This window comes from Anolis carolinensis, chromosome 6 (genome assembly GCF_035594765.1).
Source record: "Anolis carolinensis isolate JA03-04 chromosome 6, rAnoCar3.1.pri, whole genome shotgun sequence".
NCBI lineage: Eukaryota > Metazoa > Chordata > Lepidosauria > Squamata > Dactyloidae > Anolis > Anolis carolinensis.
Window position 1 is genome coordinate 32,690,344 of NC_085846.1, and position 24,695 is coordinate 32,715,038.

Below are 24,695 nucleotides of genomic sequence, written 5' to 3' on the forward strand. Positions count from 1 at the left end.
GTGGTGCAACTGATCTGGTCCCAGGAACCTGCAGTGACTGCTTCCCTGAGGGACTGTCTGAAACCAGAAAAACAACACAGCATTATCACTTTACAGAAGCAAAATTGTTAGCAATTGGGATATACTTTGCATTAATTTTGCTAAGAACGTTTGACCCCATAAAGATGACAATTCTATTTCACAAGACCACCATTGAATTCAGTAAAATCACCTGATTCCTATAGAAAAACGGAAGCCATTGGTGTACAGTGACAAAGACTGCGTATTTTTAGAGGTAAAATACCAACATTCAAAAAATTTAAGCGTAAATACTTTCAACAGCAGAAGAAATACACGAAGCAGATTAAATTAAACTACTTCACGGCCTATTTGAAAGAACACAGTGAAGAAAATGCAATTTCTGGATGCCAGTTTCAATCTGGATAGGAAACTATGGTCAACCAAGACAAATAAAAATATATCCACTGGGTGTTGAAGAAGTCACCACTGGGAAAGTATTCCAGAAACAGAAAAGATCTGAATTCCAACACTGACAAAAAGCCTAGTCATTATCAGTTATGCTGATTTTTCCTTAAAAGTTGACAGAAACTCTGCTGATTATATCAAGAGGGAATAGATTCAGCTAAAAATCAAATCATCCCTCCTGAGAATGTGGAATGTTTATCAACACTATGAAATTGCAAGGCATTAAAATGATCTGCAAAAGGCACTGTTATTTAATAATATGGCTAAATCACCTGAATTGTCCTTTACTCCCACTGGTCTGAGCTTAGGGACACCACCTTGAAATAAGCCCCCTCTCGGTTGCAGGGGAGATGCACCAGAGCTGTAGCCACCACCGCCCTTGGATTCTGAAACAAATGAGTTCCCAAATCAGTCAACATGACCAAGTTTGTAACACAGTCTAGCAGTTTACTGGCAAAACTACAGATCAAATTGAACACCTTGTTAAGGCCTGAATGTGACGAACATAAATTTGATGATAATAAAGAAAAAATACCGTAAAACAAAATCACGCTGTGCTTAAGAGAGTATAATAAAATGTCGCTTAACATTTTAAATAAATGTCCAGAAAGTGGATCGCACTTACAATTCTAGATGGAGTGCATCTGAGAGCAATGCAGGGATAAAGACATTCCCTGAATGTCAATTATTGGGCTTTTGCAGGAAGTATCATTTTCAGTAGGGATTCAACCTGCAGATTTCATTAGCCAGCAGGTTCACAGTAAGATGTAGGAAACATCTGTCAGTGACATCCATGTAAATGAACCCAGCCATATGCAACATTACACGAAGAAGAAGAAAACATTTCTTCCTCGCCTGTTTTTTCCTTATAATATGGCAAAAATCTAAATCAACAATTTTTCACATAAAGCAGGACATTACCAAGTGATAATAAAATCCATCTCAGATATGTCTTGTGCCATAACTCTTCCTACACATTTCACCTGCTGTCTCTGTTTGTAAAAGTTGTAAATTATTCCTGAATTCTCCTGAATATTAATGCCCAAACTTTGTTCAATTTTATTATTATCTTTCGTCCATATGTTATTCCAAAAGAAGGTACAAGAGTTTTATTTACAAATGGGGCTATTACACTTAAAGTCCAGTAACCATTTTTCTTATATTAGATGGCAAAGAGCTATTCAACTGTTATTGAGAACTCATACTTACTCTCAATGATGGGTGCACTCCGGTCATTGACTTGGGTCACTTTTTTCAACTTGGCTCCCTTACAGATATCTTGTAACAGGGCTCCCCTCCCTCGCTGTTCATCCCTGCTCAATTTTGGAGGGTCTATGTTAGCCTGAAAGGAGAAGATAGTCTATAAGTAAATAAACACACAAGTAGTTTAGCTTAGTTTGCTAAGAAAATAGCTACTATTTAGCCAATCTGCTCAAGGATTGCTTCTTCAAAATGATAAACTACATTCTCTCCTCCCTCCACAGCTTTAGAGCTAAGCAGAGCCTGTTTCCTTACTAGTGAATAAATTAAACCAAGCAGATAGCATGCACACTGTAATCAAAACATCACAGCCTAAGAACCTGCATTTTTGCAGCTAAAACAGTATTCATGTTTCTATGGTTTGGAAAAGAGTTTCATTGAATGACTCAATCACCTTTCATTTTACCTGCAGCTCCCATCTCTATCACTATCCTAATTCATCAACCTATTTTAAGAACATCTAACTATGCTTTGGCAAACACATCTATTATGCCCAGTACCACTTCTCCAAGGTTGTCAGTCCCCCAGCCAAATTGTTTTGGAATAATTTTCTGGAGATGTATGCTTTGAACTTAGAACCTTAATCCAAAGCTTCAATGTAGGCATGAAGCTGCCTTAGACCAGATTAACTTTCCACCTGTTTTAGGTATGATCTGTGCAGATATCAAGATGCATGTCTTTACCAGATATGCTTCCAGAGCACAGAAATGTGACAGAAATGCAACCTGGGTAATTCACTGTGTTAGAAGGAATATTTGTCAGTTATAGGTTACTGGTCACCCAAAAGTGAATAGAAGGGCAGTGTGTTGGAGCAGGAGAAGTCCCTACCTGATTGAGAGTCGGAGGTGGGGGTGGTCCAGGGGGAGGGGGAGGGGGAGGTGGTATTGGCATCTTCGTCCCACTCCCTGCTGGCTCAGCGTAAAGATAACTTTTGGTCACTCATCAACCTATAAAGTTCAAAGCAAAATACAAATTTGTCAAAAAACAGCAGCAAACACAATAGAAAAAGGTGCCAGAATACAGAATGCACTATTCCATGCCAAAGGCTTTGTCCACATTCTGTATCATCCCCACCAGCTATTGTACCAAAGTATAATAGATTAGGGATTATTTTGATGACTTATATAGTTTAAAATGCCTTAAAAGACTACGCAAGTTATATACAAAAGTCCCCAAGTCCTGTAATACAGAGAATGCATCAGAGAACTACAAGCAAATCAAAAAGTTTGGCTTGATTGAAAAAGAAATCTTTAAGAATCAAGGCTAAACAGAAATATTATGGAAGAACATTTGTATGCTGTACCATTCTTTAATACCACTAACCTTTCCTCTGCTTTTCAGATTTTTTAAATTCATGAATTAATCAGAGACATAATGGGAAATAGAAAACAAGGGTGGAATAAAAAGGCAGATGTACCCTTCCTTCTCTTGGATGCCAAACACAATAGAAATGAGGCACAAGCGTCCAGATTTCCACAATTTTGGAATATAAACCTTATGTAAAAACAATTTTAAAAGCCTCCTAACAAATGCCATTCTTTTCATGTCTACATACTTAAAACCGGTTTGAAGCTTTCCTCCAAACTTGTTTAACCACATTCTCAGCATCCTTCCAGGGTTGCAATTCCCGTAGTCCTTTGAAGGAAACGGAAACAACAAAACTAATTTCAAACAGGTTTCAAATTGCAGTGCAGACACACACTTATATTCTTACAAAAAGAACTTCACACACTTCACTGAATGGAGGGAAAGCAGATCTCCCACATATTTAGAGATTAAGGAAAATGGGAATGCCAAGGCATCGGATGATCTAGTATTATATAGTTGGCAGGTAAGAGTTTGCAAGATTTTTCCTCACATTTCCAGATAACACCTTAACCACGTGCTACTGATTAGGAAAACAAACCAAGTTCAGGTTTCAACACACATAGCAGTGTATTAGCTGATACAGCAGAGCTATACAGACTGGCCATAATCTGACAATCAAATATGGAGTTCTACCAGACACCATATAACAACAGAAATGCTCAGGAGGAGGCTGATACAGGAAACAGCACAACTCATCCCCATAGTATAGAGCTGGTATATGTCAGGAGCCACAAGCCAATGACAAGTTAGCAGTCAGAACTATTTTGAACAGGAAAGTCAAATGCTACTGGAATGCATCCAGTTTCAGAACATGTGTACAAAAACAAGGAAGTTAGAGCAGCTCCAGGCAAAGATAAGATGAAATCCCAGTAACTCCAACAGAGGAACTGCCAGCAATTCTGGTCTTTTTGAAATCCTTAATACAGTAAAGGCAATTCACATAAAAGAACACATATTTTCACTAGCCTTTTTCTCCAACCATAGAAGTTTTTCAAACATTAATCAAAAAGAACACCTATTATTGAAAAGCTAAAGACCTGCAGGTTTTTCCACCTATTTCCACCATCACTTTGGGAACTGACAGAATTAGACATTTCCCAGCCCACAGACACACTCTATTAAGGCTATGCTGCTTAGCTCTGAAAGTGATTTGCACAAACCATTTAGCTACCTGGGTCTAATGAGCTTATATTTATTTGTTTATTCTTTTTTACATTACATTTGTAGACTCACTGACTTTTTATGAATTATTTTTGTTGCATTTGTTTGTAAACTGCAATTTTATCTAAGTATTAAAGCTACAACATCATCATTAAATATAAATCAATTGTTACATTTTAATCAATTAGCTGACCAGTTAAATTTGCATAATCAAAGATTTTGTCCCAATTAGCAGGTGTGAGATAATTCAATGCCACAAAAACCAGCTAGTCTCTTGCTTTCTAACCTGCAATAAACATACACGTTTTCAGTCACTGCTGAAAGGTAGTTCCTCACCTCTACCGCTCCCCTTTTTGTAACCTGAAGATTTCCTTTGTTTGTTTGATGTAAGAGCACCAGTTCAGAAAGTAAAAGGAAGTTATAAAAATGTTAAAATAAATATCTATACTCAAGGCTAATGTTTACTTCTACCACTTATCTATGACAATTTTTAAGCCTTCACATCTCAAAAAGGAAAAGGCAATATTTTCCTATATTCATAGCATGTTATAAAAGCTAACAGATACTTACAGCCACTTTTAGAGTGAAATAAACATTTAAAAAGTAAAACATACTTAGCTGGAAGTTTTTAATCCAGAGGCAACAGAACAGTTCTTTCAATTTCATCTGCTTGAACCCCCAATGGGACAGTATTCTGTCGCTCCCTTCCCAAATCTTTTTCCTGCTCCCATTCTGATCCTAGTAAAGTCACACACTTGGCATCACCAGCATTCAAAAGTATGTAGTCCCTGAAATAATTGCAATGTGGGTAGCATGACAGTTTCATACTATCATCACCTGAAGAGAAGAGGAAATGACTTGTTTACAAGGAACAAGTATGCACTTACTCATGAAACCTCGGGTAGTGTACAGGCAAACATTTCAAAGGTTCTTCCTAGTATAAGAAACCCTGATCAACTAGAAGGCCATGACTCTATATCAGGCTAGCAGATATGTGATGCACTGGCTCATCTGCTTTGTTATTCAAGTGTTTCTTAGATAAAGTTAGGCCTTCCGTAGCTACAGATTCTGCATTCAGACTTGACCATTCAGATTGAAAACTGACAAACATTCTAAAAGCAAAACTCAATTTTGTCATTTTATATAAAGGACACCATTTTACTATATAATAGGTCCTGAGCATTCACAAATTTTGATATCAATAAATCCCAGGAGATACCAAGGTACCATAGTACTCATTATTGTAAGCAAACACTGTCTGTTTTGTAGTTGTCTCTGTTTTGAGAGAATATATGGATGAAGTTACACTGTCCATATTTTGAAGATCAATCTGCCTAAAGATTGGTTGTTTAGAGGTTATGCCAGGGGTCCCCAAAGTACGGCCCGCGGGCCACATCCGGCCCATCGGAGCCATTTATCCGGCCCCCGCGGTGGTGGCTCCTTCCTCCTCCGCCAAGAAAGGTGCGTGTAGTGTGGAGAAGGAGGAAAAGGCACATGCCTTTCTTATCTCCATCGCCCCACAGGCACTTTTCCCACTGCCGCTGCTGAGGAAGGGCCGCACGGGGCGAGGAAAAGGTGTGCGGCTTTCCTCCCTCACCCCAGGGGCAGCTTTCCCACCATCGAGGAAGGGCTGCACGGGGGGAGGAAAAGGCATTCCTCCCCCGCTGCGTGGGGCGCTTTCCCGCTGCCGCGGCTGAGGGAGGCCGCGGGAAAGGTGAGCGCAGGGTGAGGGAGGAAAGGTGCATGGCTTTTCCTCGCCCTGCACTCACCTTTCCCGCTGCTGCCGCCGCCGAGGAAGAGCTGCACGAGGCGAGGAAAAGGCATGTGACTTTCCTCCCTCACCTCGCGGGCAGCTTTCCCGCTGCCGCCGTCGAGGAAGGCAGTGGGAAAGGTGCGCGTGGGGTGAGAGAAGTGAGAAAGGCGCACGCCATTTCCTCGTCACGCACGCACCTTTCCCGCTGTCGAGGAAGGGCCTCACGGGGCGAGGAAAAGGCGTGGGCCTTTCCTCCTTTCCTCCTCGCTACCGCTGAGGAAGGCCTGCACAGAACGAGAGAGGAGGGAAAGATGCGTGCCTTTCCTGCCTCCTCGCTCACCTCGCACACTCCTCCTCCTCCTCCTCCCTCACCTGGTAGGCGCCTTCCTGCAATGGAGGAGGCGAAACAACAATAGGGGCATGCCTGTGGTCAAAGGTAGAGGCCTCCCGTTTTATCTTGCCACACAGACTCCCTCCTTTGCAGCCCTGTCGTGGATTCATTTTTCTTGAAGGCTAGCCATTTCTTCCAACCCTGATTTTTAGTGTATTATTATTGTTGTTGTTGTTGTTGTTGGTCAGGGGTGCTTTATGTTTTGGTTCACAAAGGGAGAAAGGGGTTGGACTCTATGGCCCAAGGGGTCTCTTCCAACCATGTTTATTATGGTGTTGTTGTTGTTGTTGTTGTTATTGGGTGGCTATCTGTCAGGGGTGCTTTGATTATGATGTGATGCACAAAAGCAAAAGGGGGAGGGAGTAGATGTCCCAAGGGGTCTCTTCCAACCCTCTTTATTATTTTGATGATGATGATGATGATTATGATTATTATTATTAACATTGAGACTGTATTTGTTCCTTTTTTGTTTTTGTTTTTACTTCAAAATAAGATATGTGCAGTACGCATAGGAATTTGTTCATAGCTTTTTTAAAAAAAAACTATAATCCGGCCCTCCAATGGTCTGAGGGACCGTGAACTGGCCCCCTGCTTAAAAAGTTTGGGGACCCCTGGGTTATGCCATATTAGAATGCTTATCTTTCCTGTAATATAGCCTCCTCTAGCTCTTGGTATTGTTTCTGGATTTCATTTTTAGGCATGGGGAGAAATGGGTACTTGTACGTATGTCCAAATAATAGAAGTTACATTTCAGTAGGATTAACACTGCTAAAAGGGATCAGGACATACAACAGTTCTAGATTTGTTATCAGGTTCACAGGGTTCTCATCTGAAACCCTTTCAAGAAGCATGCAACACAAATGAGTAGATAGGAGATGCAGTAGTGCTCCCAAATATGTCTTTAGTTTCTAATGAACTTTATCAATCAACAAGTGCCATGCCCATACAATGTCTCCAAAAACACCTACTATAATAAAAGTTATCTTTGAATCTGTAACAGACAAAAATTACTGAAACTAAACTCTAACATTTAAATCAGTAGTTGGATTCTTTTTTGCTCATGAGCAAGACTGCAACTGTGGGAACAGAGGTAGTTTAATCATAATATGCATCCTGGCTCATTACCTTTACTGAAACACAGTGATCCTGATATAATCACTCTCATTACTGCAAAAACAAGATGTCATTTTCTCTCTGTCCAGTATTTACTACATCAACAATTACTTTTCCAACAATGGTTACCTTCTGTGTACCTCATGCATTAAAGAGAGCCCAAGGAGAAATAATCACTTCCCTGTGAAATCTCACATGAACAGACAAAGAATATAGCAAAGGAAAGACTAAGTACAGCATGGGGCAGCATTATGGCAGCTATAGCAAGATCTCACCTCTCTTTTAGTCTTAAATGTCCTTGCAAATCTGGGAAAATATATTTAGACTGCCTTTTGCTTTAATTAAACCCAAAAGTTTGTGCTAATCATAATTCTTAACTTCATGAGGTATTCCCTCTAGCATCTTATATTTGATGCAGTCTAAGAAATCCAAACAGACTAGATTTCTGAGCAAAGGAACTAAAACATCTGCGAATAGTACAGCTTGGCGATGATAGCTCCAAATCCCATAGAGGTGAAATTGCTTCAAGAGAAATGCTAACCATACCAAATGGAAATGCCTTAAGGGATTTTCATACATCTGGCAGATTCAACAGTGGTGGGTGGGAGGAATGAATCACTCCAATCAGTACATCACCTGCAGGAGGGAAAGCCTAAACAAGAGATAATACGATCATGGCGACTGACTTATCAGAAACTCTCCAGTTTCAGACAATTGTTCTGCAAGGTTCAGAGAGTGACTTTGGTCATTGACATGTTGGAACAGCCCAGAGTTTCTTGTAGCAATGGGGAAACCCAGAGTTGCCCTAGAGATCTAAAAAACTGGCTCACAATATAATATACTAGAAACCCAAGAGAGAAAGTTGACAGTTCTACAGAAAAAGGCTCAGGTGGCATCCCCTCAGAGAAAGCTTTTACATTAGTCCAAACATGCCAAGTAGAGCATTACTGTGCCTAAAATTAAATCAGCTTGTGACACAAGGGACATTTGCTTGGATTGGCACCTTTGGCATGGGTGAGCAGAGCTGCTGCATGAGCAGACAGAGCTTTCAAGTCAGCCCCATGAAGGTTAAATAAGGACTCAGGAGTTAGCAGCCAAGTACCACATCCCCCAACTTCATTTTGAGGTATACATATAAAAAGGCAGGCCCGCTAGGGAAACCGATACAGCCCCCTGAAGTAAATTTCCTCTCTCAAAATTCAAAAAAGTTCATGCAGCCAATTCAAATTCTTTCCAATCTGAAAAGGTTTCCAAATTAGCAGCCTTTAAACATTAAGCTCCTATCAAAGGTCTTCAGGAAGTTTTCAGAAGACAGATTTCTCACATGTTTATCATTTATTTATTTATTTATTTATTTTTCAAACTTATATGCCGCCACTCCCCTAGGGCTCAGAGCGGCTTACAAGAACCGGCTAAAATCAACAATTTAAAAAACATTTTAAAAACATCTCTAAAAAAAAAACTTTAAACATCCTAAAAGCACCTTTTAAAACATCAGCAACAGAACTCAAAAGCCTGCCGAAACAGGTGTGTCTTACATGCCCTGCGGAAGGCCAACAAGTCCCGCAAGGCACGAACTTCAGGTGGCAAGGTGTTCCACAGAGATGGCGCCACTACTGAAAAGGCTCTGCGTCTAGTTGCAGTTAGACGCAAGGTCTTAAAACTGGGGACTTCCAGCAGGTCTTGGTCCTCAGAACGGAGGGATCTCTGGGGTTTGTAGGGGGTGAGGCGGTCCCTCAGGTATATTGGCCCTGGACCATGTAAGGCCTTGAAGGTAAGCACCATCACTTTGAAAGTGATCCGGTGCTCAATTGGTAGCCAGTGCAGCTGCCGTAAGATTGGTGTTATGTGGCATCTTATCGGGACTCCCGCAAGGAGCCGGGCAGCTGCATTTTGCACCAATTTGAGCTTCCGGATCACCGACACAGGAAGGCCCATGTAAAGGGCATTACAGTAATCCAGTCTCGAGATGACTGTAGCCTGAATGACTGTAGCCAGGTTGTCCCTAGATAGAGAGGGGGCTAGCCGTCTAGCCTGCCGAAGATGAAAAAAGGCAGTTTTGGTAACGGCGGAGACCTGGGCCTCCATCGTCAATGAAGGGTCCAAGAGGACTCCCAGACTCTTTACTAGTGAAGACGGGCGTAGCACTTCGCCATCCAGGGTTGGCAACTGGATATCCCCACTGCCCGGTCGGCCCAGCCATAGGATCTCCGTCTTTGCTGGATTCACCCTCAACCTACTGGAACGCAACCATCCAATAATGGCCTCGAGGCACTGGTGAAAACTGTCGGGTACAGACTCCGGTTGGCCTTCCATCTTTAACACAAGCTGAGTGTCGTCAGCATATTGATAACACTCAAGCCCGAAATCTCGGACCAGCTGAGCAAGTGGTTGCATATAGATGTTAAACAACAGAGGGGAGAGAATGGCCCCCTGAGGAACCCCACAATGTAGAGGGGACATTGACCGCCCCGGTCAAGCTGGCATCGGAGATGATCTGTGATGGAAACCAATATAGTCTCTGTCCCATGCCCCGCACGGAAGCCAGACTGGAAAGGATCCAGTCCGGCTGTGTCGTCTAGGAACTGCTGCAGCTGCACCGCTACTGCCCTCTCAATCACCTTGCCCAGAAATGAAAGATTCGAAACTGGGCGGTAGCTGGAGGGAACCAAACGATCTAAATCTGGTTTTTTCAGCAGAGGAGAGACCACTGCCTCTTTTAATCCCTCTGGAAAGACTCCTTGCTCAAGGGAGCTGTTTATTATCTTCAGCAGCGGGTCACGTCTATCATCTATTATTTACTGCACCCCCTCTGTGAAATCTGCAAAAACATAACATATGCTGGAGACTTTTTATTCATGGTTGTGCATTTTTTTTGGTCAAATGTGATATTAAGCTTTTATCTATCAAGATCCACTGACCCATAGGAAAATGGAACTGGGCTGCTGTCAACAGTGCTAGAAGGCTCTGCTCTCTTTTCATCGCTCCGGGCTCATTTATACAATTTCCACTTCTCAAACATCTTCCTTCCTTCTTCAGCACAGGCTGGATAAGACTCAAGGGCTCATGGGAAGTTGCAATAATGGAAATGCTGGGATAGAGGAAACAGTTGGACTGAATTCCTGCTATGCAGACTTAGCTAAGGAGTCTGTTTTGGGGGCATAAAGAGAACCAGCTGATGAAGAGTGCTGCATGGAGAAAACACACCTTGATCTTTCAAATTTTCAGTTTCACTGCTTTCACCTGCATTTTGAAAGATGAAGGAGCTACTGCTGCTCCCAATAAGAATTCCTCTTTTAGCCATGATTAATGCCCCCAGCTATGCATGGGGATATAGAGACATCTTCTGATGGTGATGGTGCTTGGTCCACAACTCACTCTCCTGCCAACTCTCCTAAATGGGGGAAAGGAGGTAAAGGCAAATCTGACAATGAGGTAGACCACAGAACTCACGACTATGACCCACATATGGTTCACAGTCTCTCTTGTTGATGTATTATATACCACTAGCTGTGCCCGGCCACGTGTTGCTGTGGCGTAGTCTGGTGGTATTGGTGAGAATTTCTTGAGGTAGTGGTGGTATTGAATGTCTGTTGCACGGTTGTCTTTATGTTTAGTATGCATTTGGCTGTGTGTGTACTGTGAAAGTGGTGAGGGTAGAGGGGGTCTATGTCCCTGTGTAGTACTGTATAGTATTTATACGTTGTCCATGTGCTGTGAATGCTTGGATTGTGTCCTGCTGCATAGTAGAAAGGGTTGGGCTGGACAGCCCTTAGGGGTCTCTCCAAACTCTTGGATTCTATGCTTCTATTATTATTATTATTATTATTATCATCATCATCATCATTATTATGTAGAGGTTGGATGGCCATCTGTCAGGAGTGCTTGGATTGTATCTTCCTGCATGGTAGAAGGAAGTTGATCTGGATGATCCTTGGGGGTCACTCTAAACCTTAGGATTGTATGATGATGATGTTGTTATTATTATTATTAGTAGTAGTATTAGTATTGAGAGGCTGGGTGGCCATCTGTTGGGAGTGCTTGGATTGTGTCCTGCATGGCAGAATTGGGTTGGACTGGATGGCCTTTAGGGGTGTCTCCTGTCTGATGCTATGATTCAATGTGTATTATTATTGTGCAGATATTGGATGGTCATCTGTCAGGAGTGGTTGGATTATGTCCTCCTGCATGATATAAGGAAGTTGAACTGGATGATCCTTAGGGGTATCTGCTAAACTTAGGATTGTACGATATTCTTCTTCTTCTTCTTCTTCTTATTGAGAGTCTGGCTGGCCATCTGTTGAGAGTGCTTGGATTGTATCGTTTAATGGCAGAGTTGGGTTGGACTGGATGGCCTTTAGGGGCCTCTCCTAACTGTCTGATGCTGTGATTCGATGTGTATTATTACTGTTCAGATCTTGGATGGCCATCTGTCAGGAGTGCTTGGTTTGTGTCGTCCTGCATGGTAGAAGGAAGTTGAACTGGATGATCCTTAGGGGTGTCTCCTAACCTTAGGATTGTATGATCTTCTTCTTATTATTATTATTATTATTATTATTATTATTATTATTATTATTATTATTATTATTGAGAGGCTGGGTGGCCATCTGTTGGGCGTGCTTGGATTGTGTCCTCCATGGCAGAATTGGGTTGGACTGGATTACCACAGTAATTATTTCATATTACAGTAGAATCTCACTTATCCAACATTCGCTTATCCAGTGTTCTGGATTATCCAATGCAGTCTGCCTTTTAGTAGTCAATGTTTTTGTAGTCAATGTTTTAAATTCATTGTGATATTTTGGTGCTAAATTTGTAAATACAGTAATTACAACATACGTAGCATTACTGAGCATTGAACTACTTTTTCTGTCAAATTTGTTGTATAACATGATGTTTTGGTGCTTAATTTGTATAATCATTACCTAATTTGATGTTTAATCGGCTTTTCCTGAATCCCTTCTTATTATCCAACATATTCACTTATCCAACGTTCTGCTGGCCTGTTTATGTTGGATAAGTGAGACTCTACTGTATATTTATAATCTTATATTATCTGCTTAGAACGGGATTATATGAGGCCCCTTCTACACAGCTGTATAAAATGCACACTGAAGTGGATTATCTGGCAGTGTGGAGTCAAGATAATCCAGTTCAAAGCAGATAATATAAGATTATAAATGGGTAATATAGCTGTATGGAAGGGCCTTGAGTCTACACTGCCATATAATCCAGTTAAAATCAGATAATCTGTATTTTATAGGCTGTGTGGAAGAGGCCTGAGGCCTAACTGAGCCTGTCCCTTGGGCTGAGTAGGTTGCTAGGAGACCAAATTGGCAGAGTTTAGACTTCTAACTGGCAGCAATTGGATAAAAACAATTATTCCTCTCCCTCTAATTAGGACTTTATTTTTCTTTTCTTTTTGTTGTATGAACGTAGAGCAGGGGTCCCCAAACTAAGGCTCGGGGGCCAGATGCGGCCCTCCAAGGTCATTTACCTGGCCCCCGCCCTCCGTTTTATAACATATATATTATATCAGTTTTAATAATATATTATATATACATATAATATTGATTAAAATATGTTATATAATATAATACTAATAATAATATTATATAATATTAAATTATTTGTTATATATTATATATAATATTACAGTACAGTGGTATAGTTCAATATATAGCAATATATAATGCTAATATTGTGCTATGCTAATAATATAATATATTGTTTGTACATACAGCTGCTCTGAGTCCCCTTTGGGGTGAGAAGGGTGGGATATAAATGTAGTAAATAAATGTAGTAATAGTAAATAAATAAATGAATAATTTTAGACTCAGGCTCGCCCAAAGTCTGACATGACTTGAAGGCACACAACAACAACAACAACAACAATCCTAATTAACTTGACAATCTCATTGGCCAGAAGCAGGTCCACACTTTCCATTGAAATCCTGATAGATTTATGTTGGTTAAAATTGTTCTTATATTCAAATATTGTATTGTTCTTTCATTGTTGTTGTTTTTTGCACTACAAATAAGACATGTGCAGTGTGCATAGAAATTTGTTCATATTTTTTTTCAAATTATAATTTGGCCCCTCAACAGTCTGAAGGATTGTGGATCGGCCCGCTGCTTTAAAAGTTTGAGGACCCCTGACGTACAGGTATGGATGAGGGGTTGTGTTGCCAAGTTTAGTGTTTCTGGGATGTGTAGTTTTGTTGTTTTGTCCTAGGCCGATTTTTTTTATCCTTTTATATATATAGATAGTGCTCTCCTTACAAGAGTACTAACATTCAGGTCACATTAAATAGTCCTGTTTTCTAGAGAAGGCACAAACTCTTTCTTTATATGGTGACGATGCAACGTTGAAATGAGGTGAGGGAGCTGATTCATCTTGAGGAACACACACAATGAACATTTCATGGGTAGAGAGCATGTGTCCTTCAGAGATGATGTACTCTTCATTCCTCTTCAGCTATTTTCAGGCTGTTTTATTCATGTAACAGAGTGGGATATAAAAATGGACTGCGCTGCTTTACACTATGGGAAGTTACATTTTCAATACTTCCCTGTGTTAAAAGCTTTCTATAGCTGTAAAACCAGAACAGAAAGCTAGAGCCAATCAAAGATGTTCTACTTTTTAATTTGTAGAGAATTGTGCTTTACTGTTAAACTTGAAGGAAATTCTCAAAAATGACAAAGTCACTTTCAGTCTGAGTTTTATAGTCCCTACTATTACTTCATTCTCCTGTATGTATGCCTTTGACCACAGAAAAAGTATATATTACAGAACACAAACGTGGAGAGATCATTGGTTGATTGCATCCTTTTTTTAAAAAAGCCTCATGTCTGTGGAATCTAGTTCTCAACACACTTCAATATTGGGCAGGACTGTACAAGACCTTATTCAAGTGGCTTAAAAATCTAAACAGTTCAATTAATACCCTTTACAATATACAATCTGAAAGAAATGCAATCAACTGGGGCAAATTAGATTACGCAAAGCCCAACCAGTTCTAACCTTGGAGTAAAGAACACAAGGAAAACACATGTGTATTTCGACCAGCTTAATTTGTCAAATTTATTCTGATACTATTAGACACCCAAACAGGAAACTGCAGATTCCTTAAAACTGAGGCAAATATTAAAATACTGATCAAAACTTGAAAAAATAATAAACGAAACAAAACACTTCACAAAAGGCTAACCTGTTAAGACATACATCTCACTCAAAGGAGAAGAACATATTACCCAATCCTATAACATAATGGAGAAATTAGAAATCTTGATGCATTCCATCATCTATGACGCAATACTTTCATAACACAAAGGTGCTCAATTTCAGACCACCACATTCAAACCAGTCCATGATGTATGAAAATTTTGGCAGATTTCTTCTCAAGAAAGAAACTTCAAATTGGACAGTTAGGTTGATAGTGCTCAGTCCCAGAGAAAATTCTAAAGATCACCTAGAATCATAGAATCAAAGAGTTGGAAGAGACCACATGGGCCATGGGGTGTTGCTTTATATTGTGATGTGTGCTGGGGAAGCATTTAATTTTGTTACATAATGTACAATGACAATAAAGTTATTTGATTCTATCTAGTCCAACATCCTACCATGCAGGAAAAGCACAAAGTTCCCTCAACAGATAGCTATCCAGCCTGTTTAAAAGCTCCAATGAAGGAGCTTCCACCACACTCTGAGGAAGTGAGTTCCACTGTTGAACAGCTCTTACGATCAGGAAGTTCTTCCTAATGTTCAGGTGAAATCTCCTTTCCTGTAATTTGAGCCCATTTCTCTGAGTCATAGCCTCCAGGACAGCAGAAAATAAGCCTACTCTTTCTTCCTTATGACATCATTTCACATATTTATACATGGCTATCATGTCTCCTCTTAACCTTCTCTTCTGCAAGCTAAACATCCCCAGCTATTTGAGCTGCTTCTCATAGGGCATGGTCTCCAGATCTTTGATCATTTTCGTCACCCTCCTCTGGACTTTCCAGCTTGTCAATATATCTCTTGAATTGTGGTGCTCAGAATTGGACACGGTATTCCAAGTGAGGTGTGACCAAAGTAGAATAGAAAGGCACTATTACTTCCCTTAATCTAGACTATACATACTCCTTTTGATGCAACCCAAAATCCCGTTGGCTTTTTTTAGCTGATCACATTGTTGGCTCATTTTTAACTTGTTGTCCACTAAGACACCAAGATCTTTTTCACATGTACTGTTGTCAAGCAAGGCATCACCCATCCTGTATCATTTTTTCTTACATTTCTCCTTGTTGAAATTCATTTTATTAGTTTTTCCCCAATTCTCTAATCTGTTAAAGTTGTTTTGAACTCTGATCCCATCTTCTGGAGTATTAGTTATTCTTCCTAATTTGGTGTCATCTGCAAAGCATGCCCTCTAAACCTTTATCCAATAATAATAATATTAAACTTTATTTATATTCCACCCCATCTCCCCGGGAGGATTTGGAACGGCTTACGATGTTTTAATAAAGATGTTGAACAGAACTGGGCTCAAGACCGAACCCTGCGGCACTCCACTAGTCACTTCTTTAGAGGATGAAGAAGAAACAATGGTGAGCACCCTTTGGGTTTGGCCGCTTAACCAATAACAAACCCAACTAACAGTAGTATTATCTAGTTTGTGTGGAACTGTTCTTTTCCATACCTATCACAAATAATCAAAATACAGAAAACTCTCAGCTAACCAGAACTTAAGCAAACTGAACTTTCAACAACCGACAAAAATGGAAGTGTTTTTTTTATCATACATTAAAACCATAAAACTGTGTTACATTAAGTGTCTTCATCTTTCTTTGCTTTTAATTACTGTATTTAAATGTTAATATCACCAGTACAGAGTTTATAGTTACTCCCACGCAACAAGAAACATATTTATCCAGCATCTACCAATCACCATGGATGCTGGTTAACTGAGTCTACTGTATCGCTTTAAACAAGTGAATAAAAGAGGAGCAAAAAATTGAACAAAATTCACTACAGTAATGAAGTTTTTAAAAATGCAACTTGAAGCACATAATACTACAACTCACTATCCAATGATCACATAAAAGAATATCAGAGAACACATAAAACCCCATGAGGAATTTGGTTATTTACTCATTTGAGAGACACAGTTATGATAGAACTCCAAAGGATCACCTATCTTGAACCTTTTGTCTTCTATCAAGAATGCACCCATGTGTATTACACTGCCGTGATCACAAAATACCTTATAAAATACCCCTATAACAAAGTGTGAAACTAAAAAACTCACAGCTAACGTATTGGCCACTAGTTATATTGAATCTTTAGCATACTAATATGTACACACATGGTTAGTATACTAAAGATTCAACAAAACTAGTGTCTACCGTATTGGCCACTGGTAATTAAATTGAATATTAGTATATTAACACACGGTCGTTGGATTGTGAGAAATCACAGACATCAAACCAAACAGAGAATCTACCAGTACTATTACCAAAATGCTATTGACACACACAACCATGAGATGTTCACAGATTACTTCTACCCACAACATAGTGACAGGCATGTATGTCACCATATTATGCAAACCAGTTATAATGGACTCGTAGCAGTGCTTCCTGAAAAGGTACATCTGGCTTTATCACTATACCTCAATAAATATAGATGCTAATGTTTCTGATCTGAACCTATGATAAGTAATTGTTCAAAAGATTGCTTTAGGATTTTCAATATCATTATTATTAACCTGAACTTCATCTACTTCAACGAACAATATTTCTTCCGGTCACCCATTACGGCCAGCTGAATTCTACCTAATACAATCTTCTCTCTACTTGTCCATAGTTTTTTTACTACCAAAAAAGGTTATGTTGTGTTTATTCTGAGTCCCAAAACTGGGGAAAATGTTGAGATGAAGATTCCAAAATCTAAAATGCATCTTAAGATGGTGGACAACCAAACTGTAGGTCAAGAATGAGAGCTTAATTTATGGCCACTGTGGTACAATAATCTTTCAGAAAATATCAGAACCTTTCTAGCAATTACCTTCAGTGATTCAGACAGTATTGCCAAATAGCACGCTGTGGGTCCTATAACCTGTTGAGAATGATCTCACCTGCACAGATGTGTAGATCACTTCTCGCTCACAGACAATCCTCTAATTTATAATAATTATTTGCCACTAAGATGACGGTGACAAGCAAATCAAAATTAACACTATCAATAGTTGTCCAATTATTGGAGAACTAATCATGACTATCACAAGTAACAGTGTTTACATTAACATTATTACTAAAGTTATGTGCACCATGCAACATATAAAGTGTTCACAAGCAATCTAGACTGAACAAATTTAGATGCATCTCAGAAAGCTCTTCAGTGATCAGAGCCGTTTTTATCAGGAAAAACAGTTCTGGTGAATGTACAAAATATGATGTAGGAAAAGAAATTAGATACAAGCATATGTTAACCTACAAAGAACCTCCTTTTTTGAAGTATTTTTATGGGATATCAGCTGATCCACTCCTTTTCTTATTTTCTGTCTTGATGGAAATTATTTTACAAAATTGATGGTGAGGCAGAGCTGAAGAAAGGCAGATGTTCAGGTTGTAGCAATGTGACTGCAGCAAACAATGCAATAAAATTTGACCTAAGAAAGAGTGAAATTCTACTCTAAGTGATTTCACTGTAACTGTGTGCTTACGAAGAACAGGCAAGGTAAATGGTTGCGCTTCCAGAATCACGTATTGAGCATATATGGAGAGCAAAACAGAAAGAAATGATAAATGTAAAGTAGGCTGCCTATACCCAAACGCAGAGCTTTTCAAACTGTGTGTCGGGATACACTAGTGCGTCACCTATAGTCCCTAAGCATGTCACATGAAAAATGCTCCCCTCTGATCCCACTGACAAAGGCTGGTGCTGATCAAGAGCAGGTACTGTTATAACTTTCATAATTTCCACAATTTGTAGATCGAGTTGTAGTAAATACCACTAAAATGGATAAGTTCCTAATTAAGAAAAGAAAAATTGTTGACAATGATATTTGTGATGAACCACATGAAGTGGCTATAGAGGAAACTACACAAGAATCAACTGTAGTGTGTTAAGTGTAAAGGGAAAAAATCAAATTTATACAGTATTAATAGCTGGTTTGGCAGTAAAACTGAATCACTGTGACACGAAAGTACGCACGTCTAAAGTGTGTAACCAACATGAAAAGTCTGGACAGCTCTGCTCTTTCAGTTGTTATAACAGCAGGGGTCCCCAAACTAAGGCCCGGGGGCCGGATGCGGCCCTCCAAGGTCATTTACCTGACCCTCACCCTCAGTTTTAGACTTAGGCTTGCCCAAAGTCTGAAATGACTTGAAGGCACACAACAACAACAATCCTAATTAACTTGACTATCTCATCGGCCAGAAGAAGACCCATACTTACCATTGAAATCCTGATAGGTTTATTTTGGTTGAAAATATTTTTATTTTTAAAGATTGTATTGGTCTTTCATTGTTGTTGTTGTTGTGCAGTGTGCAAAGGAATTTGTTCGTTTTTTTAAAAATGATAATCCGGCCCCTCAACAGTCTGAAGGATTGCGGACCAGCCCTTTGCTTAAAAAGTTTGAGGACCCCTGGCATAGATCTTGTTAAGTTTTGCCACCAAAATGAAAATCGTAAGAAAAATAGAGGCTGTTGAAAGAAAAAAAATCAACTCAGGATGGGTTTTTGAAACAGCTTTAAAATAATCTCTAGAACAGTGGTTCTCAACCTATGGGTTCCCAAATGTTTTGGCCTTCAATTCCCATAAATCCTAACAGCTGGTAAATTGGCTAGGATTTCTGGGAGTTGTAGGCCAAAACACCTGGAGACCCATAGGCTGAGAACTACTGTTATAGAAGATTTTGTTTGTTTGTTTGCTTATGCATGGATTACCTGATCTGATTATTTCATTTAACGCATTCATGTTAATTCTGAATTAAGTTTGCTGAAATGTGTTGAAATGCTGGGTTTTTTTGTAGTATAGGAACCTATCCCCATTCTTTCCATGTTTTTTCTACCTCTGGTACCAATCTTTCTGTTAAAAAAGTAAAGCCCAGAAATATACCTACTTCATTAACTGAGCTGTACCAGTAGCAGTGCCTTGAAGACAGAGCAAGACTGTAGTTCCACCCTAGCAATCTGCTTAGAAACGTCATGCTCTTTGAAGACAACGATTTCAGTTACTTAACCACAAAAGTGCAAGCATATTCTTCCACAGGCTGAGATCAGACTTTGACTTTAGCAAAAATTCACAGAACGTGAGATATAGGTGAAAAACAGGTGACAACAGTGTGGGAAAGGGAAAGGGGGCAGAACGGTATCTGACTATCTGAAAACTGGCAAACTCAGAACAAATTATATTATTTCCTGATAATTTTACTGTACATTGTTACTTGGTACTGACCAACCAGCAGCTAGGCTAGTTAACTATCTGCATTTCAAAGTGGATGTGAATATTATGACTGTTAAAGTACTTAAGCATTTTTGAGCTTCTAACAGAAATGAAGTATTAAATAACATGTCTTGTAGCTCAATTCAACAGCCACTGTATTTGGAAAATGTCCAAATCACGTCGATTTAATGTCTCAATTGTTTTCTTCAGTCCTTGTTCATCTCTAAATAGAATGCTTGTTTCCATTTTATCATGAGAAACACAGGTAAAGGAAGAGTGTCAGGCTCTGACTAGGCTACTGGTCAAATAAAATATATGAATGATGATCGTTAATTTATAAGAAACTCAGACATGCAGGTCCCAAATTGTAGATTCTTATTTCCAAGCCGTGCACCATCATTTCCTTGATGTCTAGCAAAACTAGCACAGCAACACTTTCAAGGAATGTTGCAGAGCATTCTATTTTGGATTGTTTTTCTGTCATTTACAAGTGTAAGTCATCCTGGAGCAACTTTAAAACTCTTTTTCATTACAATAATCTGAAAGATTTACCATTTTCTGGCATTTTAAGGACATAAACTTTTTGAAGTCATAGTTATTATATTGGATGAAGTATACTCTAGCACTAGTTTAGCAAGTATACTAATGCAAGCTTACTTAATACAACAGTTTTCTGCATTAACCTTTTCTGCAATAACCTTTTCATTGTTATAGCTCTCCTTCAGAATTTATTTAGTAATGTAATGTATCATAAAGCAAATTACTAATATAATAAATTGCTACAGTTTCAAAGCTGTAATTAGTTTTTTCTGCAGGCAACTATCCCCAAGAATAGTTGTCTGCCCCATGTCTCTTCTTTAAAAAACCTGCATAGGAGGAAATTCTACAGCCTCTACAGGCAGCATTTTGTTTTGGAATGTCCACTATCACAGGCATGAAAAAGTAGGTAAGGCCTGCAGAAGGAACATTTATATGGCATTTAAAAATGAGCATTTATATGTAATATCTATCATATCTAACTGAAAAACCAAATATGAAACTAAAAGCTATTACCTTGGCCAACATCTCCCAACACATCTGAAGCTCCACTGAATTCAGATTAAAATTCATAATTACTCAGTCATTTTGGATACCAAATAGAATGTGATCCCTCTCAGTGGGGGAAGGGTGAGAAGGCAAGAGTCAACTTTATGAAAATAGCTACAGTAGATTCTCACTTATCCAAGCTAAATGGGCCGGCAGAAGCTTGGATAAGCGAATATCTTGGATAATAAGGAGGGATTAAGGAAAAACCTATTAAACATCAAATTAGGTTATGATTTTACAAATTAAGCACCAAAGCATCATGTTATACAACAAATTTGACAGAAAAAGCAGTTCAATACACAGTAATGTTATGTTGTAATTACTGTATTTACAAATTTACCACCAAAATATCATGATATATTGAAATGTTGACTACAAAAATTGCTTGGATAATCCAGAAGCTTTGATAATTGAGGCTTGGATAAGTGAGACTCTACTGTATTAGTAAATGATCAACTATAATTCTGCTCAGTGAGAAGGGAAATCAAGGCTGGGAAACCATGCCCCCAAGATGCTGCATCCTTGCATTTTTCACCACTTGTTACGCTGGCTTCAGTTGCTGAGAGCTGTAGTCTAGCAACAAGTCTCCCATCTTTCAAGTAGGTTAACAAACTGCCTTGAAATGTCTCACATCTTACTTAACTGCAGATTACTTCTGCTTTCCAAGTTAGTTAACACCCTCTATTCATAAGCACATTCCAGTTTAAAGAACTACACATTTAGTGAACAAACACCAGTCAGAAAAGTGCTGATAACATTTGGTAAGCAGCTAAGGAAGACATTTAACCTTCCACTGTAGAGGACTGTGTACCCAGTTCTTTAATGAGTTTAATGCTATACCTGGACTGACCACACCTACCTTTGAGGAATGAACGAAAGAGAACCACACCTAGAGTATGCCCCAAATGCCATTTTTAAGAACAGAGAAGCCCAAAATAAGGCCTGCAGAAGGGCCTTAGTTGTGAAGAAAGCAAGCGCTTAGGCCAAATGGCTGTGGGAAAAAATATCATCTGCTTGCTGTATGCATTCTATATTCCAACCACATACAACGCACAAGATACAGCTCTGCTTCTTGTCTCCTTAATATTCAGCTCCTCATTTGAAGTTCACAGGTGACAAATTAAGGATTACACTCCAAAAAACCACAGACTATTCCAGGACACAGACTCCTCTCGTGTCTGAATTCCCGTCCTCAGCTTCTTAGAATCATAGAGTTGGAAGATAATACATGGGCCATTTAGTCCAACCCCCTGCCATGCAAGAAAAGCACAGTGAAAGCACTCCCAACAGATGGCCATCCTACCTCTGTTTAAAAGCCGCCAAGGAAGGAGCTTCCACCACACTCCAAGGCAGAGAGCATACATGGAAGTGTAAGGAACCAAAAAAAGCAGTTTCCTGTTGTCACCACCTACTTCCCTGACATAATGAGATACACCACTGCCACCATTTCAAAACAAAATAGGTCCTCCACGTACATTCCTCTCTTGATTCACAGTCCATAAGAAACTTCCTCCACTTTAAGAGCCTGTCATCCTTGCTGTCACTTATTCTTAATAGATCACCCACCACACAATGATACACACTCAACCACAAATAAACCTAGTGACACTACTTCTCTTCCTTGAAAAAGTCACCTTTCAGAATCACTAGTCTTGAATTGGGTTTAACCAAAACCAGAAATGTCTAGATCCACCACTCCCATAATAATACACTTAACCTCTAACATTCACCAAGGTTTATTTTTATACAGCACCACTATTTTGCTACCCAGGGTGTGCGAAGAAAAGAAGGAAAACAGCAACAAAGCAAATAGTTACATATATGGATGATATAAGGATATAACTGTGTTCATCTGAAATATTTAAGGAAATGGACTCAGGCCCCACCTACACCCACCATTTAATGCAGTTCAAATATAGCTTCAAACTGAGGTGGCCTAGAAGAAAGCCCTTAATGCATATCAGTCCTTGTTGTTTGTGTAATCATCATCTGGGCTCCAGATTGATTCCAGGATTTCCTATGTAATCACGCTGCACACAAAAACCATTTCCTTCAATACCAGTCTGAAACTGCAGGTCAGTGCAGACGGGGCTTCAAATTTGGGAGCCAGAATAGTGTATTGATTTGAGTCCTGGACTATAACTGGAGAAAAGGACTCGAATCCCCTCTCAGCCATGGAAACCCAATGGGTGACAATGGGGGAGTCACACTCTCTCAGACCCCTTCCCCATAGTTGAATAAAATCCCACATTTTCTGCTTTGAGCTGGAATATATGGCAATGTGGACTCATATAAACCAGTTAAAAGCAGATATTGTAGGGTTTTCTGCCTTGGTATTCTGGGTTATATGGCTGTGTGGAAGGGCTCTCAGCCTCTGAGGAAGGCAACGGCAAACCTTCTGAATAAGTCTTGCCAAGAAAGCCTTGCAGTCACCATACCTTGGAAACAACTTGAAAACACAACAAGTCTATGAAAGCTTATGCTACGAAGTCTCAAAGGTGCTACAAGATCCCTACTGAAACAGAGGGTCCTTCCACACAGTCATATAACCCAGAATATCAAGGCAGATAATCACAATATCCGCTTTGAACTAGATTATCTGAGTCCACACTGCCATACAATCCAGTTCAATGTGGATGTTTTACAGCTGTGTGGCAGGGACTAGAGTGGGATCTAAAAGAGGAAGAGAGAGACACCTTTTGCCCCTGAACCTGGAATCGTGGGAGCTGTGCTTTAACAAGGTCTTCGTCTTTCTCTGCCAAAGAGTGCTGGTGCCTCAACAAACTGCAACTCCCTGGACTCTATAGGGCTTGTAAAACTACATTCATTCTACAGATGCAGGCCTCCCCTATAGTAGTCCATCAGCATGCTGTATTTCTCAATATTAAATATTGATGCTTCATCAACTCTATCCTCACATCAAGAAAACCTCACTGCATATTACTCCCCCTTCCCTAAATTTCCATTACACAGTCTACTCATTCACCTTCAGGACTTCTGAAAATCCCAACTTCCGCCCTTTAAGGTTCCCAACATCCCAGACTTGCTGAGGCCTCAGCACTCTCCTATATTACACCCCCCTTTTCTCTTTATCGCCCTCATCTTCCCCATAAGCCTCCTCCCAATTCCTCCCTTCGGCCTCCATAAGAGCCCAGTTCAAACGTCAAGACTTTCCTTCTCTCTTTTCCCTCACAAAACAAAGCCTCACGAAGGGCCAGGCAAACCCAGTCCCTCCCACCCACGTCCCTTTACATTTCGGGGCCGTCGTCGTTTACTCACAGCTTCCTTCAGAAGGTCTCTCTGCTGAGGGCCTTCCAACCCGGAAACAGCCCGCCCGGCGGCCACAACAAAATGGCGGCAAGGGACACGCCCATCCCAGACATTGCGCATGCGCGATGTGACCACGCCCCTTCCTTGTTTGACGAAGGGAAGGGAGTGGAGGAAGAGCCAATCGTCGGCCATGACGAGAAGGTCAAATAGAAGGGAAAGGGCTGTGGAAAGCGGCCATGTTGGAAAGGACAGGGAATGAGTGACGTCAGGTCTAGGACACTTTCAGAAGAGATGGAAGGAGAACCTCTCTCAAAAACACAGGACTTCTACAGAGGCACAAATAACACTATGTAACAATATGAAAAATTTTCTGTTCCTGTATTGAAAGTGTG

General features: G+C 39.9%; 1 protein-coding gene across 2 annotated transcripts in view; it reads right to left on the minus strand.

Moving 5' to 3' along the window:
* The window catches only part of wipf2 (WAS/WASL interacting protein family member 2), a 33,598-nt gene extending 9,166 nt beyond the window's left edge, over positions 1-24,432 (minus strand). Inside the window, exons 1-6 of one of the 2 annotated variants that reach the window (XM_008113359.3) lie at positions 24,313-24,396; positions 3,281-3,360; positions 2,554-2,672; positions 1,675-1,807; positions 738-851; positions 1-57 (exon numbers count right to left, since the gene is read on the minus strand). The exon at positions 1-57 is cut by the window's left edge and continues 606 nt beyond it. In XM_008113359.3, coding sequence (XP_008111566.2) covers positions 1-57; positions 738-851; positions 1,675-1,807; positions 2,554-2,616 — 367 coding nt within the window. In that variant the 5' untranslated portion in view covers positions 2,617-2,672; positions 3,281-3,360; positions 24,313-24,396. Of the gene's footprint in view, positions 58-737; positions 852-1,674; positions 1,808-2,553; positions 2,673-3,280; positions 3,361-24,312 lie in introns of both variants that reach the window. The other variant, XM_003222566.4, reaches the window with a different exon arrangement.
* Between the last annotated feature and the right edge of the window lie 263 nt (positions 24,433-24,695).